Below are 15,347 nucleotides of genomic sequence, written 5' to 3'. Positions count from 1 at the left end.
TCTCGCGAGGAATAGCGTTTTTTTTTAAATACACTGCAGGTAATTAATAATAGTATCCGATTTAAAAAAAAAAATAAAGCTTCACTTAATTTACACAATGTCAAAGTTCACAAAAGCTTTTGTTTTATAAAAACAGAAGTGTTTTAAATTTGGACCCGAATAAAAAATAATAATCTGACATTTAAATATGAAAGCTTTTTTAACATTCGATTTTTCGAGGTTGACTGAATTGGGAATTTAAAAAAGCTTTTGATGTAAAAATACGTCAAGCAAATCAATATGTAAATTTGTAAATACGTAAATTTTTTATCTATATATAGCTTTAAATTTTTTTTTTTTGTAAAAACACCTGATTTTTTTAGTCGATTAAAAAAATGGTTTGATATAAAAAAAAATTCAAAGCTGAGAAAAGGAAATTTTTAAATTTATTTATTTATTTATTTATTATTATTATTATTTATTTATTTATTATAAATTCTCTGTTTAAATTTAATTTATGGAAAGAAATTAATCTTACATAATGTTTTCTGAAAATATTAAGAAAATATTGGTTGGACGAATAATATTTGGTGGACGACATTTCGTAATTTTTTTAATAACTTTTTACTAATTCAGATTTAGCGAGAAATTAAAATAAATAAATTCATTAATTAATGTGAGTAATCATTAATTTATATTTAATTAATAACATTAGTGCATCAGAGCAACAAAGTATAAAATTCATAATAGAAATGAAAATTGACAAATGAATTTTTATTACTGAATTTAACTCGTTAATTATTATTATTATTATTATTATTATTATTATTATAGTTTTTTTTAATGTTCCAAAAATATTCTTACATAAAATGTCATTGTTTATAAAATGTATATATACATACGATCAATTAATTTTAAAGGTTATGATATTCATGAAAATCTTTTGTATAATAAATCGTGGCACACGCTTTAATATTCATTATTTAATAATAATAATAATAATAATAATAATAATATGATATATTAATATTCATTTTCACGTTATGAGAATATGAAATGATGATCATATCACAGTGTGCTTGAAACGTTTTCTTGTTCTGCATAATGCAATCCACGGTATGACTGGTATTTTAACTAGTCCCCATTACCTCCCGAGAATGATGTGGCAGAATCGATTAACGGAATTTACGGACGCTTCTGAGTGGCGAAACGGATAATCTCGCCAATTCTGTCAATTATTCACCTGAAGCGACTTCCATCGAGATTTAATCATTAATTACCATTATCCAAAGAATAAATTTACTATTATAAAGTTAACTCAACAATAATTTATATATCACTTTTCAAATTCAATTATACGGAAAAACATTGTCTTTCAACAGTAACAAATTTCGACAATTTTAAATGTCACCATCATTCAATGCCCGGGGGCTATTAACATATATATTTCGATTTCATCATTATTTTTTATCATTATTATTATTATTATTAACATTATCATTATCATTATTATTATTATTGTTATTGTTGTTATTATAGTAATTATTTTAAACCTAATAATATTAATTAAACATAATAATAATTATTTATAATATTTATTATTATAAATGAATAATCATTAATTACACTGAAAAAAATGTGAGCCGATTCAAATAACCGATTACTTGTCTATTATCAAATAAATAATTTTTTGGATCAAATAATTTTTATTTAAATCTATTAAATAATATTTGCTTCAATTACCAAAACTATTGGTTCAAATTTATTTAATTTAAATAAAAATTATTTGATTCAAGTAAATATTTGTTTCATAATACACAAGCACTCGTTTATTTCAGTCAAATTAATTTTTTTTTAGTGTAAAACTGTGTTATGTTTAATATTTCATTTTATTATTATTAAATTTTTAAAAATAATTGAAAAAGAAATTAATTAACATTAACAAATGACATTGTGATTATCAAAAAGAAATGATGACAGTTTTTTTCTTCGTTTTCTAAACAATCGGAATTTTAAAAAAAATATGTGAAAAAAATACTTGAAATTTTGGGAAATAATTTTTGAGTTTTTTTTAGGAAGTAATAAAAAAAATTCTATAGACAATTTCAATTTGTGAAAGAAAATCTTTGAAGAAACTTTCGGTTTTTTTATAAAAAAGAAAAATAAAAGAAAAATTTACATGATTTTGATTTGTCAATATTACAATTTTTTTATTTTATTAGAAAATTATAATTTTTTTTTATTAGAAAATTATAATTTTTTTTTTATTAGAAAATTATAATTTTTTTTTAATGGAAAAAATTTGCATAATTTCTTTTTCTAATTTCACAATTTGGCGTGACAAAGAAAAAAATACTTAGTACTGAATTTTTAAAATTATTAATTATGAATTAATACTTATTAAAAAATAAAAAATGAGAGTTTGTTTAAAAATTGTTAAAGGTCGTGTGGGACAAACTTAAATTTCAAGTAGGTAAAGTTGTCCTAATGTGACATTTATTTTTAAGTAGAAAAAATGTATTCACGTCAGACAAAATTGATTTTCAATTAGGCAAAGTTATGAGGATAAGAGAATGTATATTTTTAAGTAGTAAAAGCGTAATATTGTCAGACAGAATTTTATTTTAAGTAGAAAGTTATACTGTCCTAATGAGATATTTATTTTCGAATAGAAATAGTACATTTACGTCAGGATATTTTTTTTAATATGTAAACTTATGCTGGGAAGACTATATTTATTTTTAAATATTAGAAAAAAATGGAATTTATTTTTAAATTTGTTTTTAAAGAAAATATTATTTCATTAAGTAATTATACAAAATTTTATCAAAAAAAAAAATTGTTTTTTAGAAGGAAAAAATTACTATCTATTGTACTTAAAATTTACTTTTAAGTAGTAAAAAATCCGTTTAGTCAGACTTCATTGTTTTTTTTATTTATTATAATTATTTAAATAAAATAATACTTAAAAAAAAGAAGTGTTGTTTCAGATAAAATTTGTTATTTATTAAAATTTACTTTTAAGTAAAACAAGTTTTGCTTTGTCAGACCAAATTGTTTATTTTAGTAAAAAACATTGTTTAAACAAAGTAGTATTTGTTTAATTGTGAAAAACCAAAGTTAATCAGACAAAATTTGTTTTTTGAAAGAAAAAAAATTGCTATTAAGACAAAATTTACTTTTCAGTAGTAAAAATTCGTTTCGTCAGGCGTAATTGTTTAATTGTTTTATTTATTTATAAAAAGTATTTAAACAAAATAATATTTGTCTAAGTAAAAAAAGTATTGTTCTGACAGATTGAATTTGTTTTCTAAAAGAAAACGTATTTCTTTAACAAAATTTTCTTTTAAGTAGAAAAAGCTTTGTTTTGTCAGACAAAATTGTTCATTTTAGAAAGTAACGTTGTTTAAACCAAATATTACTGTTTGAGTGCGAAAAATAAAAATTTATCAGACAAAATTTGTGTTTTAAAGGAAAAATATTGCTATTAGGTCAAAATTTACTTTTTTCAAGTAAAACGAGACGGTTTCGTCAGACATAACTTATTTTTTAAAAGGGAAAAATTTCTACGAGGTTTAATTTTACTTTTTTTCATATTATTGAAATTTAAATACAATATTTTTAGGTAGTTAAAGTAAAGCAGCAGAAGTAAAAGTACAAAAGTAAAATAAGTTAATTTATCCATTCTTTTAAGCAGAAATGAAAATTGGAATTGCCTACTTTTTAATCAAATTATTATTTCTATAAAGTAATAATAGAGAAAAAATAAATTAATTTAAATTTAAAGAAAATCGAGTATATTAAAGAATTTCTTTCAATTTTTTTTCGTAGATAATTAGAAAATGTTTTTTTATAATTTTTTCCACTTAGAGAAAATATTATCTTGAAAGATCTGGGAAAAGAAAATTGTACTTATTAAAATACTCTGTTCTGACAAAATGGGTCTTTTTCTACTGAAATGTCAATTAAAATTCGAACAAAACGCTTTGTCTGACCATCACTGTCTTTGACTACTAGTATCAATTTTTTGAATAAATTGAAAGAAAATTTTCAAATTGCAAAATATATTCTGTCAGATAAAATTTGTTTTGAAAAATATTTCAATCAAGAAATTCACTTTTATGTAGAAAAAGAAAAGTACCGTGAGACCAAATTTGATTTAAACTAGAGTAAAAATTGTTTTTTCAGAATCCACACTTGTTCGTCTGACTAAAACTCCCATATAGAACTACTAATAGAGAAATTACTATATAAAAAAGTCTCATTTTTTTATGGTACTTCAAGAAAAAAAGAAGTTAAAAAAATCAGTACACTCGACTCTCGGATCTTTTGCATTCAGTTCTTTTACACTCTCGCTTCTTTTGCAATTTTTCTCCCGCATCTTTTACCTTTTATATTAAATAAATAAATTACTATCAAATTGTCAAAACATTAATTTCGCGATAACTTTGGTTATCTAAAGTAAATTAGAACAGCACCTCCATTATGTGATTAAAATTATATTAAAGTTTTAATTATTATAAATGTAAATATTAAAACTAAAACATAAATACTGTCATTAATTTACATATTTGGTTATACATATTGTTTTGTTTTGCGTTACCATGGCATTTGTTTTGGTAAAAGGTATGAGAGGATTTGGTTCCGTAAGTGCAAAAGATCCGAGAGTCGAGTGTAATTATATTAATTATTTTTTTAATATTATTTTTTTTAATTAATTATTTTTTCACTGAAAGTCAGTTATTTTTAACTGATTCAAAAGCAAAAAGTCAATCACTGATTGTCTGTTAAAACCACGATTTTTAACTGATTCAAATTAAGGGAGTGTGTTTATCGTTTCGAATAAATTTGATTTAAAGTGATGAGTAAAATTTTTTGTTTTCAGACAAAATTTGATTTTTATTTGAATTAATAAAATTGGGTGACAAAATTATTTTTCCTCTTAAGTGTATAAATGTACAAAATCAATTTAATTTCTTAGAGTGTGTATGGTAAATTTTATCCCCTTGAGGGAAATGATGTCAGAAAAGTATATGTATACGGTTAATATTATCTCATTATATATATATATAACTGAAAATAGTTGTAAGTGTTGACGTGAATATACAAAGACAGATATATAAATTTCTCATGAAAAGCGCGCGCGAGTAACGCGAACAACATCTGGAGAATGGCAAACGTGAATGCAGACAAAGTTAATTAGTGCAAAAAGTATCAGAAGCACAGTGCAAGTAGTCCTCTTGGTGTGTATATCATTTACAAAGGAGAGGAAGATTTCAAGGTGGATGCCTGGGGCAGAAAAGTGAGATGTATTTAGCAAACGTTGAGTAAGAGAGAGAGAGAGAGAGGAGAAAGGAATGGACGAGGATTGGTAATTATCGTGCCCCTTGAAATTAACGAGACAACTTTACCTGACCCGACTTAACCAGAGAAACCTAGCTTGACATAACGAGGCGTGCGCGCTCAGAGAGAGAGAGAGAGAGAGCAAGAGAGGGAATTTGTGCGTCTTTTCTATACATAAGACGCTCAAGATAGGTACAAAGTCGTGTGAGGCTGAGGGGGGTTTACATATGTATGTTAAAGGCTCCAGACGCAAGAGATGCAACGACGTAGGTAATTTGTTCAACCAAGTAATACACCACCTTCCACTTCTCTCTTCTTCTTCTTCTTCTGCTTCTTCTGCTTCTGCTTCCTTCCTCCTTCTTTCTCTTTCTCCTCATCCTCTCTTTCAGTTATAATTAGCCTCCCTCACTTTATAGCGTCGCTGCTAAAGAGAGCAGCCACTTTCGCGCAGGTTCAACATCTCACCTTAATGACACTGGGTAGCACAGATAAATTAATAATACCTATATAGCCCCTCTCTCTCTCTCTCTCTTTCACTCACTCCATAACTCTCGGCTATATTCAACTCATCGTCGTTTAACCCGGTTGAGAAAAATATTTACCGAGTGTCTTCATCGCACTCTCGCTCCGCTTCTTGTATATATAAACACACTTTATGTGTATTCAATTCGTGAGAATTTTCCTCTCTATATTTCTCGAGGAATTTTTTTTTTCAGTTTTGAATGCTCGATTTGTTTTTTTTCCTCCTTTTTTTCATTGTGTCTACACTCTACACTCTTATTCGACACTCTCTGCATTTAAAAATTGTAGTTTTCTATATACCAATTAAAAGGGGGAGAATTCGTGTCCACTGAGAGAGGAAAATTTTTTTAATACAAGAATATGTGAGAAGCAAGTTTTCAAAATAGCTGATAAATCCATTTAAAATAAAATTGAGATAAACGTAAAGTGAATATTTTAAAGACGTCACTATTTTTAAATCGACCTGTTCCTGTTAAATGTACAGTAAAAAAAAATTTATTTGATTCAAATAATCGATTGACTATTATCAATTAAATATTTACTTGAATCAAATAATAATTGATTTCCTATAAAGAATTTTATAAGAATTTTTGAAAATATTTAAGTTTATTCGAAAAATTTCATTAAAATTTTATTAATTTTATTCATTAATTTTATTAAAATAAAATTTTTTATTGTATTATTTTAAAAAATTTCTTCACAAGAATTCAATTATTTTTAAAAAATTCTAAAAAACAATTCAATTATTTTCAAAAGTAATAAAATTCTTGTCAGAAATTCAATTATTTTTGAAAATTTTAATAAAATTCTACGCAAACAATTATTTTCGTAAATAATAACATTCTTTGGAAGGACTCAATTATACTTTTATAAATAGTAAAATTCTCTGCAGAAGTTCAGTTAGTATCAAAACATTTTAATCAAATTAATCAAATTTTCAATTATAATTATGGACAGACAAGATTTTTTAAAAAATTGATAAAATTTGTTGTTTAAAATAAATTCAACTATTTTTCAAATTTTTAATTAAAATTATTAAAAAACATTTTCAAAAAATTTAAAGAAACTCATCAAACGAATGTAATTATTCATAAAAACTCTAGTAAAAATTTTGAAGCCATTTGTAGATTTATTTATGTTCGAAATAAATTTAAATTTGATGAGAAGAAAAATCGGGAAAAATTAGGACAAAGTCGTGGAAAATTGGGAAATTTTGTTGAACATATTTTTTATTTTAAAATTAACTATGTAGTGGTTATGTGAGAAAAGTCATTTTTTTTAATTTTCTCGAAATAAGAAAATATGGACTTATCAAGTTTACTGGCAAAAAATCAAACTTTTCGAATTTATAAGAAAATTTTGAATTTCGATGTTTTTTTCGTTTGCCTCATAAACTACGAAATTTCCACCACCAATTCAAATAAAAAACCTTGAATTTTTTTCTATTTCTAACTATAAATTATTTTTAGTAATTTAATTCTTGAAGAAGAATTATAAAATTATTACTTATAAATTATTCAATGAATATAATTTTACTTAAAAATTTCAAAAATAATTCAATTTTATAAGAGTTGTGTTTATAATTTTATAACAAATTAATTCCAAAAGGTTTTAATTTAAATTTTTATAAAATTTGAATTTTAATGAATATTTAATTAGAAATTTTAAAGATACTTCCATGAAACGAATCCGCACTTTTATATTAGTAGAAAATTACTGCACAATATTCAAACTTGGTCTGCCAAACACTTTCTCTATACTTAAAAATTAATTTTTTTCCGGTCGAAAGTACAAGTTTGGTTTTAAGAATAAAAACAGTTTAATTACTTAAATGACTCCTGAGAAACAGAATATTTAGTTTTTCTATATAAATAAAGTATATTCTTACGCTAGAAGGACTTTATTTAATCAAAAACAAATTTTGTCTGACATAACACTGTTTTTGCTACTTAAAAGTATTATAATTTTGAATTATTAATATTTTATATATGTAAATATATTACATCAGAAAATAATATTAAATAATTATGATATAATATAATGTTATATTATACTGAGTACTAAAAAATCAAGTATGCCTGACTGAACTGCACTTTTTCTACTTAAAAAAATTTTCTAAGAAAAAAAGGCCTATAAATAAATAGAAATACCTACTAAAAAAGAACTTTTGTCGAATCAAACTCGATTTTTTCTACTTGAAAATTATTGAAAAATTAAAAATTATTAAAAATAAAAATTAATTCAACAATAAACGAATTTACCTATTTAGAAAAAATTCAAGTCTGACGAAACATGTATTTTTCTACTTGTAAATAAAATTCGTGTTTAAATAAACTATAAAGCGTCTTAGTTGAAGAAATAGTTCATGTCTGACCAAACTGCTCTTTTTCTACTTGAAAATATGTTCTTTTCACAAAACGATTTCACTTATTGAAAGATTGAAAAAAAATTTTGTCGGTTCGAACCGCATTATTTCTACTTATAAAAATTAATATTTTAATGAAGCTACTTTATCTATATTTAAAAAAAAGTTTACCCTGAACAAAATTGTACTTTTTTTACTTAAAAATAAAATTCTATAAGAATTGAAATAAAAAGCGATTTTTTCAGAAGAAGTTACAATAATAAAACTTTTTTTTAATTTGGTGACAAAACTCCCAGTTTGGTATAAATTTTCTGGCTTATTTCCGGGTTTTCCCGGTCAAATTAAACTCCCGGCTGTTTCCTGGTTTTTCCCGGATTTCCCCATTAGTAGACACCCTGGCTCCCCCCCCTCCTTCTGAATAAAACATTTTTCGAACATTAATTAATTTACCATTATATATACAATCAAAACCAGGAAATCTCAATTTACAATAAAATATTATTTTTTCTGACCCTCCTCTCAAAATTCGATCCTTCCGCATCACTTGTTCAGGGAATAGTATTTCGATGGAGATAAATGTTTGGCTCGAAACAGTTTTCGCTATAAAGCGTGTATATACATATATATATAGAGTATATATAATTTTGCAGCGGCAAACGAGAAACAGCGGATGTCAATAAACCCCCTAAATCACACTTTGCTACAAATATCAAGAGACTATGTGTGTATACAATATACATGTGTATATGTGTATATAAAGGTATTTCTGATGCTCAAATTGTCTAAGGTTTCATTAACTCTTAATGAGTAGAAGAGAGAGAGAGAGTGAATATACACGAGCGAGAGAGAAAGATAATATTCACTCTTCTGTTTTGGATAAGCCTTGCTCGAAGCTAAGATCCGTTTGAGTCTCTATAGGGTTGATATAGGTTTTCCCTATCAAAGAGACTCGAAAATTGATCCCGTGAACGAGGAGAGGACACACGATTTGCACACGTATTTATGCACGTAGATGTGGACACATATAGATGTAAACACATATAGAAGTTTGCACATGTAGTTGCATTCAGATATAGAAGTTTGCACATGTAGATGTATTCACATGTAGAAGTTTGCACATGTAGATGTATTCACATGTAGAAGTTTGCACATGTAGATGTATTCACATGTAGAAGTTTGCACATGTAGATGTATTCACATGTAGAAGTTTGCACATGTAGATGTATTCACATGTAGAAGTTTGCACATGTAGATGTATTCACATGTAGAAGTTTGCACATATAGATGTAAACACATGTAGAAGTTTGCACATATAGATGTATTCACATATAGAAGCTTGCACATGTAGATGTATTCACACTCGTGTGGAAATTCGGCCATGGCCCTAATCGGGACCAGATGTGGCGTCCTTATTATTGGCATGAAACACCTTCGCAGATCGGGGCCAGACTTGGCCCCGATCTGCAAATGTGTTTCATGCCAACATTTTTCATGACAATTTCTATATGTGAAACCATAAGTTTCTTTATGTGTCAATAGATGTCTGTAGTCTCTTTATTTGTCTATATGTGTCTATATGTTTCCATGAATGTATTTATTCATCAATAGGTGTCTGTGTGTTTTTTTTGCACATGTGCGTCTATAAGTGCCCCTATATGTGCCTATATGTGTCCCAGAGTTTCTTTATCTGTAAATAGGTGTCTGTAAAGTCTTCTTCAGTTTCTTTTTGCACATGTGCTTCTATAAGTGCCCCTATGTGTCTATATGTGTGCATGTAGTTTCTTTATTTGTCAGTAGATGTTTGTAAAGTCTTCTAGTGTGTCTTTTTGCACATGTGCGTCTATAAGTGCCCCTATGTGTCTATATGTGTGCATGTAGTTTCTTTATTTGTCAGTAGATGTTTGTAAAGTATTCTTATAATGACATAGAGACACTTATGGAGACATAGAGACACTTATGGAGACATAGAGACACATATGAACACATATAGGCACTTATTAGACACACAGATACATAAAGACACTTATAGTAACATAGGGATACTTTTATAGTAACATAGGACACTCATGGAGACATAGAGGCACATGTGGACACATATAGGCACTTATAGACACACAGACACATAAAGACACTTACAGTAACATAGAGACACTTATAGAGACATAGAGACACTTATGGACACTTAGAGACACTTGTGGACACAGAGACACTTATGGACACACATACACATGAGGACACTCAAGGAAACGTTGCAAACACATATAGACACATAAATACACTTGTGGACACACACACACACATACAATTATATAAAAGCTCTTGTGGACCTACTCACACATAAAGGCACTCATGAGCACATAAAAATATAGAGACACACACATGGACAATATATATATATCGAGGCTGAAGCAATGTGCAAAATACACAACATGGTTGAAACAAGGGTGAACGTCCCTGTGATTTGATCCTATTAATGTGACCCTCGTGCTAATTAGCGTGAACTGCTGCTGTGGTGTTGCCGGATAATCGATAACCACCCAACGATACATCGCTTATCCCCATCACACATACAGTGCAAGAGTGAGAGAGAGAGAGATGGTAGTAAGCGATATAGCGATGGCGATGGCGATTGCGATGGTGCCAGTGGCGTGACCGGGGGTGGGATCGTTAAGTTCGCTCTAGGTACTGTTTGACCAGTTCTCCGGAACAAAGCCGATGTTACAGGCTAATAAAGGTTGACGAGACACGTTCGACAGCTATCCACAAGGACACACACGACATTTGCACACCAGAGATACCTACTCCAACATGTATCGCAAGCGCACTTCATACCTAGGATCACTCTCTCTCTCTCTCCTCTCTCTCTCCTCTCTCCCTCTGATACTGCTGCTTTCAGGTTGATTGTATCTACATACAGTGTCTCGTTATTTCCCACATGAAACGTGACAACCGTTCCATATCATATCTATTCATTCGACAAATCTCTATTTCACTATGTTCACTGAAAATTGCCTTCATTAACTCTTAGTCATATACTCAATACCAGAAGCGGAATGGATATATAATAATGTTGCTGTCGTGTACTCTTTTTTTCATGTTTTGAAATTATTTTTTTTTCAAACGATTTCTATTGTTTTGAAAGGAAATGTTCCAGTTGGAAGATAAATGTTTCATTCACTTCAAGTTGTGGCGCAATTAATTGCAAGCAATTGGGTTGATTTAGGAATAATGTTCTTCTTCTCAAATTTCTTTTTTTTTTGAAAGCATTTGAAAGTACCAAAATACAGGGCTCGGAAAAAAGTTTGAGTCAAAAAAATGTTCTGTTATACATTTATTTACAAATTTTTTGAAAACATCAATAACTTGTTTTTTAAATAAATATTTAATTATTATTTTTCCATAGGAATTAAAATTTTTTCATAGATTCAAATTCAAACCTTTTTGAAATTAAACAAGTTATAAAAAATTGTTATAAAACATGAAGAAATCTTTTAAATATTATTTATTGATTAGTTCTTTACTTATTTATTCTTTATAACCTATTTAATCACGCTTTACTTATTAATTATTTACTATTTCTATTTTAACTTATTTATTAATTACTAACAAATGTTATAATCGCGGTATTCAATTTTTATTACTACATTTATACTATTCTTTATTTTCCAATGTCAACTTTCATTTTTGAACAATTTCAGATTTTAAAAAGTTCATAAATTAACTAATTAATTATTATTCATTATTTGGTAAAAATTTTAATAATATTCTTTGAAAAAATTTAATTATTTTCAAATGTTTGATAAATTTCTTTATAACAATTCAATTATTTTCAACACAAGTGTGTTGAAAATAATTAAATTAAGATTATAATTAACGTTCCTTGAAAAAATTCAATTATTTTTATGAATTACAATAACTTCGCAAAAATTCAATTATTTTTAATATAATTTTAGTTAAGTTTCTCGAAAGAATTCAATTACCTATAATATATTAAAAATAAAATTCTTTGAAAGAATTCAAATATTTTAATTTTAAACAATTTTGATAAAATCGAGATAAAATTCTTTATAAGAATTCAATTATTTTAAATACGATTTTTTTGAAAATCCCCCAAAGAATTTAATTATTTTCAAAAATTTTCTAATGCAATTCTTTTGAAAAAAGACCATTATTTTTTAAGAGTTTAGCACAATTCAAAGTTTTTTAAAAATAAAGGGAAAAAATGTTTATAAATTCTATTTGTCAATTATAAAATTTTAATTGAAATTGACCTTGAAACTTTTTGAATTTCTAAAAAATAAAGGAAAAAATTTTACTCAAAAAAATGTTCTGTTACATATTTTTTACGAATTTCATTTCATTTCATTTCATTTATTGAATAAATTTATTAAATAAACATCTTTTTTGAATAAATATTTCATTATTATTATTTTTCCACAGGAATTAAGACATTCAAAAATTTGAAATTCAAACCTTTTTTAAATTAAACAATTTATAAAAAAAAAATTTTTAATTTTTTATGAAAATAATTGAATTATTGGGAAGAAATTTATAAAAAAAAAAATTGGTAAGTAATTGAATTTTGCAGAAGAATTTTGATATTTACAAAAATAATTGAAATTTTGAGGAGAATTTAAAAAAAATTTTTGAAAATAATTTAATTTCTGCCAAGAATTTTTTTTACTTTTGAAGATATTTGAATTTTGCGAAGAATTTTATCAGAACTTTTGAAAATAATTAAATTTCCAGAATGAATTTTATTATTTATGAAGATAATTAAAATTTTGACGAGAAATTGAAAAAAGAAATTAAAAATAATTGAATTTCTGCGAAGAATTTTATTACTTTTGAAAATAATTGAATTTCTAGAATGACTTTTATTATTTATCAAAATAATTGAATTCTTTCAAAGAATTTTATTAAAATTCTTTGCAAATAATTGAATTTTAGAGAAGAATTTTATTATTCACAAAGATAATTGAAGTTTTTAACAGATTTTTTTTTAAAAGTAATTGAATGTTGCAGAAGAATTTTGATATTTATAAACATAATTGAATAATTGAATTTCCTTTAAAGAATTTTCGTATTTTTGAAGATAATTGAATTTGGCAAAGAATTCATTTGTTTATTTTTCTAACTAATTTCAAATCATAATTTTTCTATGATAAAAAAGATAAAATATAAAAAAATGCAATTTTTATTTATTTTCACTATTTTTGAAACATTTAAAAATAAAACATTGTTTTTAAGTTGAAAATTCTAAAAAATACCATTGCATTGTTATTCAATTTTTTTTTGTTTCGAAATTCATTTGTTTATTTTTATAATTGATTTCTGATCATTTTTATCATATAAGTTCTTTATATTTTTTAATTGAAAAAATTATTTTTTGAAATCAGTCATAAAAATAAACAAATGAATTTACAAATCAAAAAATGTAATAACAATGATATTTTTTTAATTTTTAACTTAAAACATTAAAAAAAATAATTTTCAGGCCATAATATCAGTCATTTTTCATTGATTGGACAATTAAAAAATAACTGAAATTTTCAATATGCTTGACTGACAATTTTCTTTTTTTGCAAAAAAAATTTTTTTTGATATGGAACGAAAAAATTTTTTTCTACTTAAAAATAAATATTTAAGCCTTTAACTATACAGGAAAAACATTTTTGTCCGATCAAACTTGATGTGGAACAATTTTATCTAAGTTCATAAAAGTAATAGTAGTTTCGTTAGGCAAATAAAATCGAATCAACTACTGAAATCAGGAAAAAAAGTTGACTGAAAATTTTGTCGTTTGTCACTGATTGAAGCCAGTTTAAGTATGACGGAAATGATCAATGATGGTTAATGAAAACTTGAGTTGTATTTTAACTGGCCAATCAGACAGAAACGTTGAAAATTTTCGTCAATCTTTACTGATATATCTAAATTAATTTGCATTTTATTGATATAAACCCTTTAACCTTTTAAGGAAAGTGTACGAAAAAAAAAATTTAGAGAAAAAATTGAATTCTCTATTGATACCTAATATGTGTATCAACTTGAAACTAAAACAAGAATTAGAATAAGAAATAAAATAGATAATAACTTAGAAAGTTGAAAAAAAATAAAAGCAATTAAAAATAAAGTAAAACGAAAAAGTAAAATTTATATTTCATTTTTTTGTAATAAATAAATAAAATAATGAATAAGTCAAAAAATAATGAATAAATAAAAAAATAAAATAGAAAATGAAGGAAATAATAAAATAGAAAATAAAATAGAAAATGAAAAAAAAATAAAATAGAAAATAACAATTAGACAATGAAATCAAAAGTAGAAATTAAAACAGAAGCTCAAAAGTAAATTAAAATAGAAAATAGAATATAAAGTGAAAAACTAAAAAATAAAGTGAAAGAAAAAATAAAATAGAAAATAAAATACTAATTAGAGATTGTTTTTTATGATGCAGAGAGTACGAAGTTGACATCAGTAAAGAGAAAACGAGTGGAAGTTAGTGCAAAAGAAACGTTGCCTTCGATAAAAGCTGTGAGTGAAGTTAATTCTGAGGAACGAGAGGACGCGGAGTCGGATAGAAAAAAGAAGAAAGCAAGAACAACCTTCACGGGACGACAAATATTTGAGTTAGAAAAACAATTTGAAATCAAAAAGTACCTGAGCTCTTCCGAGCGAGCTGATATGGCGAAACTCCTCAACGTCACAGAAACACAGGTTTGCTCTCTCGATTGTCATATTTTTCAAAAAAAAAAATGTTTTCTCTCTTTATTTTCCAATAAATGTTTATATTTTATTTCAATTTACAAACACCATTCGCGCATTACTTTTTTTTATAATTAATAGGAAATTTTTACGCCCAAAGAATATTAAAAAAATAAATTACATTTGTTATGTTAATTAAAACTTTACTTTTTTTCGATTTATTTATTTTTATTTACTGTACCATTTCAAATTTTTTTCTCATTTATCGTATTTTAAATTTATTTCTCCTCTGTTTATTTCAGTACATATTTCATTCAATATTCCACATTTATATAATTTCTAATTTGTTTATTTACTTATCAATTTACAAATGTAAATAATAAATAATATACTTGGTACATTTATAATATAAATTACAAAATGAATTCAT

General features: G+C 25.5%; 1 protein-coding gene across 1 annotated transcript in view; it reads left to right on the top strand.

Annotated features, from left to right (window-relative positions):
- Nucleotides 1-15,347, top strand: part of LOC122500348 — an 84,448-nt gene that overhangs the window by 57,063 nt on the left and 12,038 nt on the right. Inside the window, exon 2 of the mRNA XM_043609244.1 lies at nt 14,670-14,929. Coding sequence (XP_043465179.1) covers nt 14,670-14,929 — 260 coding nt within the window. The remainder of the gene's footprint in view (nt 1-14,669; nt 14,930-15,347) is intronic.

This window comes from Leptopilina heterotoma, unplaced genomic scaffold (genome assembly GCF_015476425.1).
Source record: "Leptopilina heterotoma isolate Lh14 unplaced genomic scaffold, ASM1547642v1 Lhet_183, whole genome shotgun sequence".
NCBI classification, from domain to species: domain Eukaryota; kingdom Metazoa; phylum Arthropoda; class Insecta; order Hymenoptera; family Figitidae; genus Leptopilina; species Leptopilina heterotoma.
Note: the sequence above shows the minus strand (reverse complement) of the source record. Positions and strands in the feature narration are given on the sequence as shown.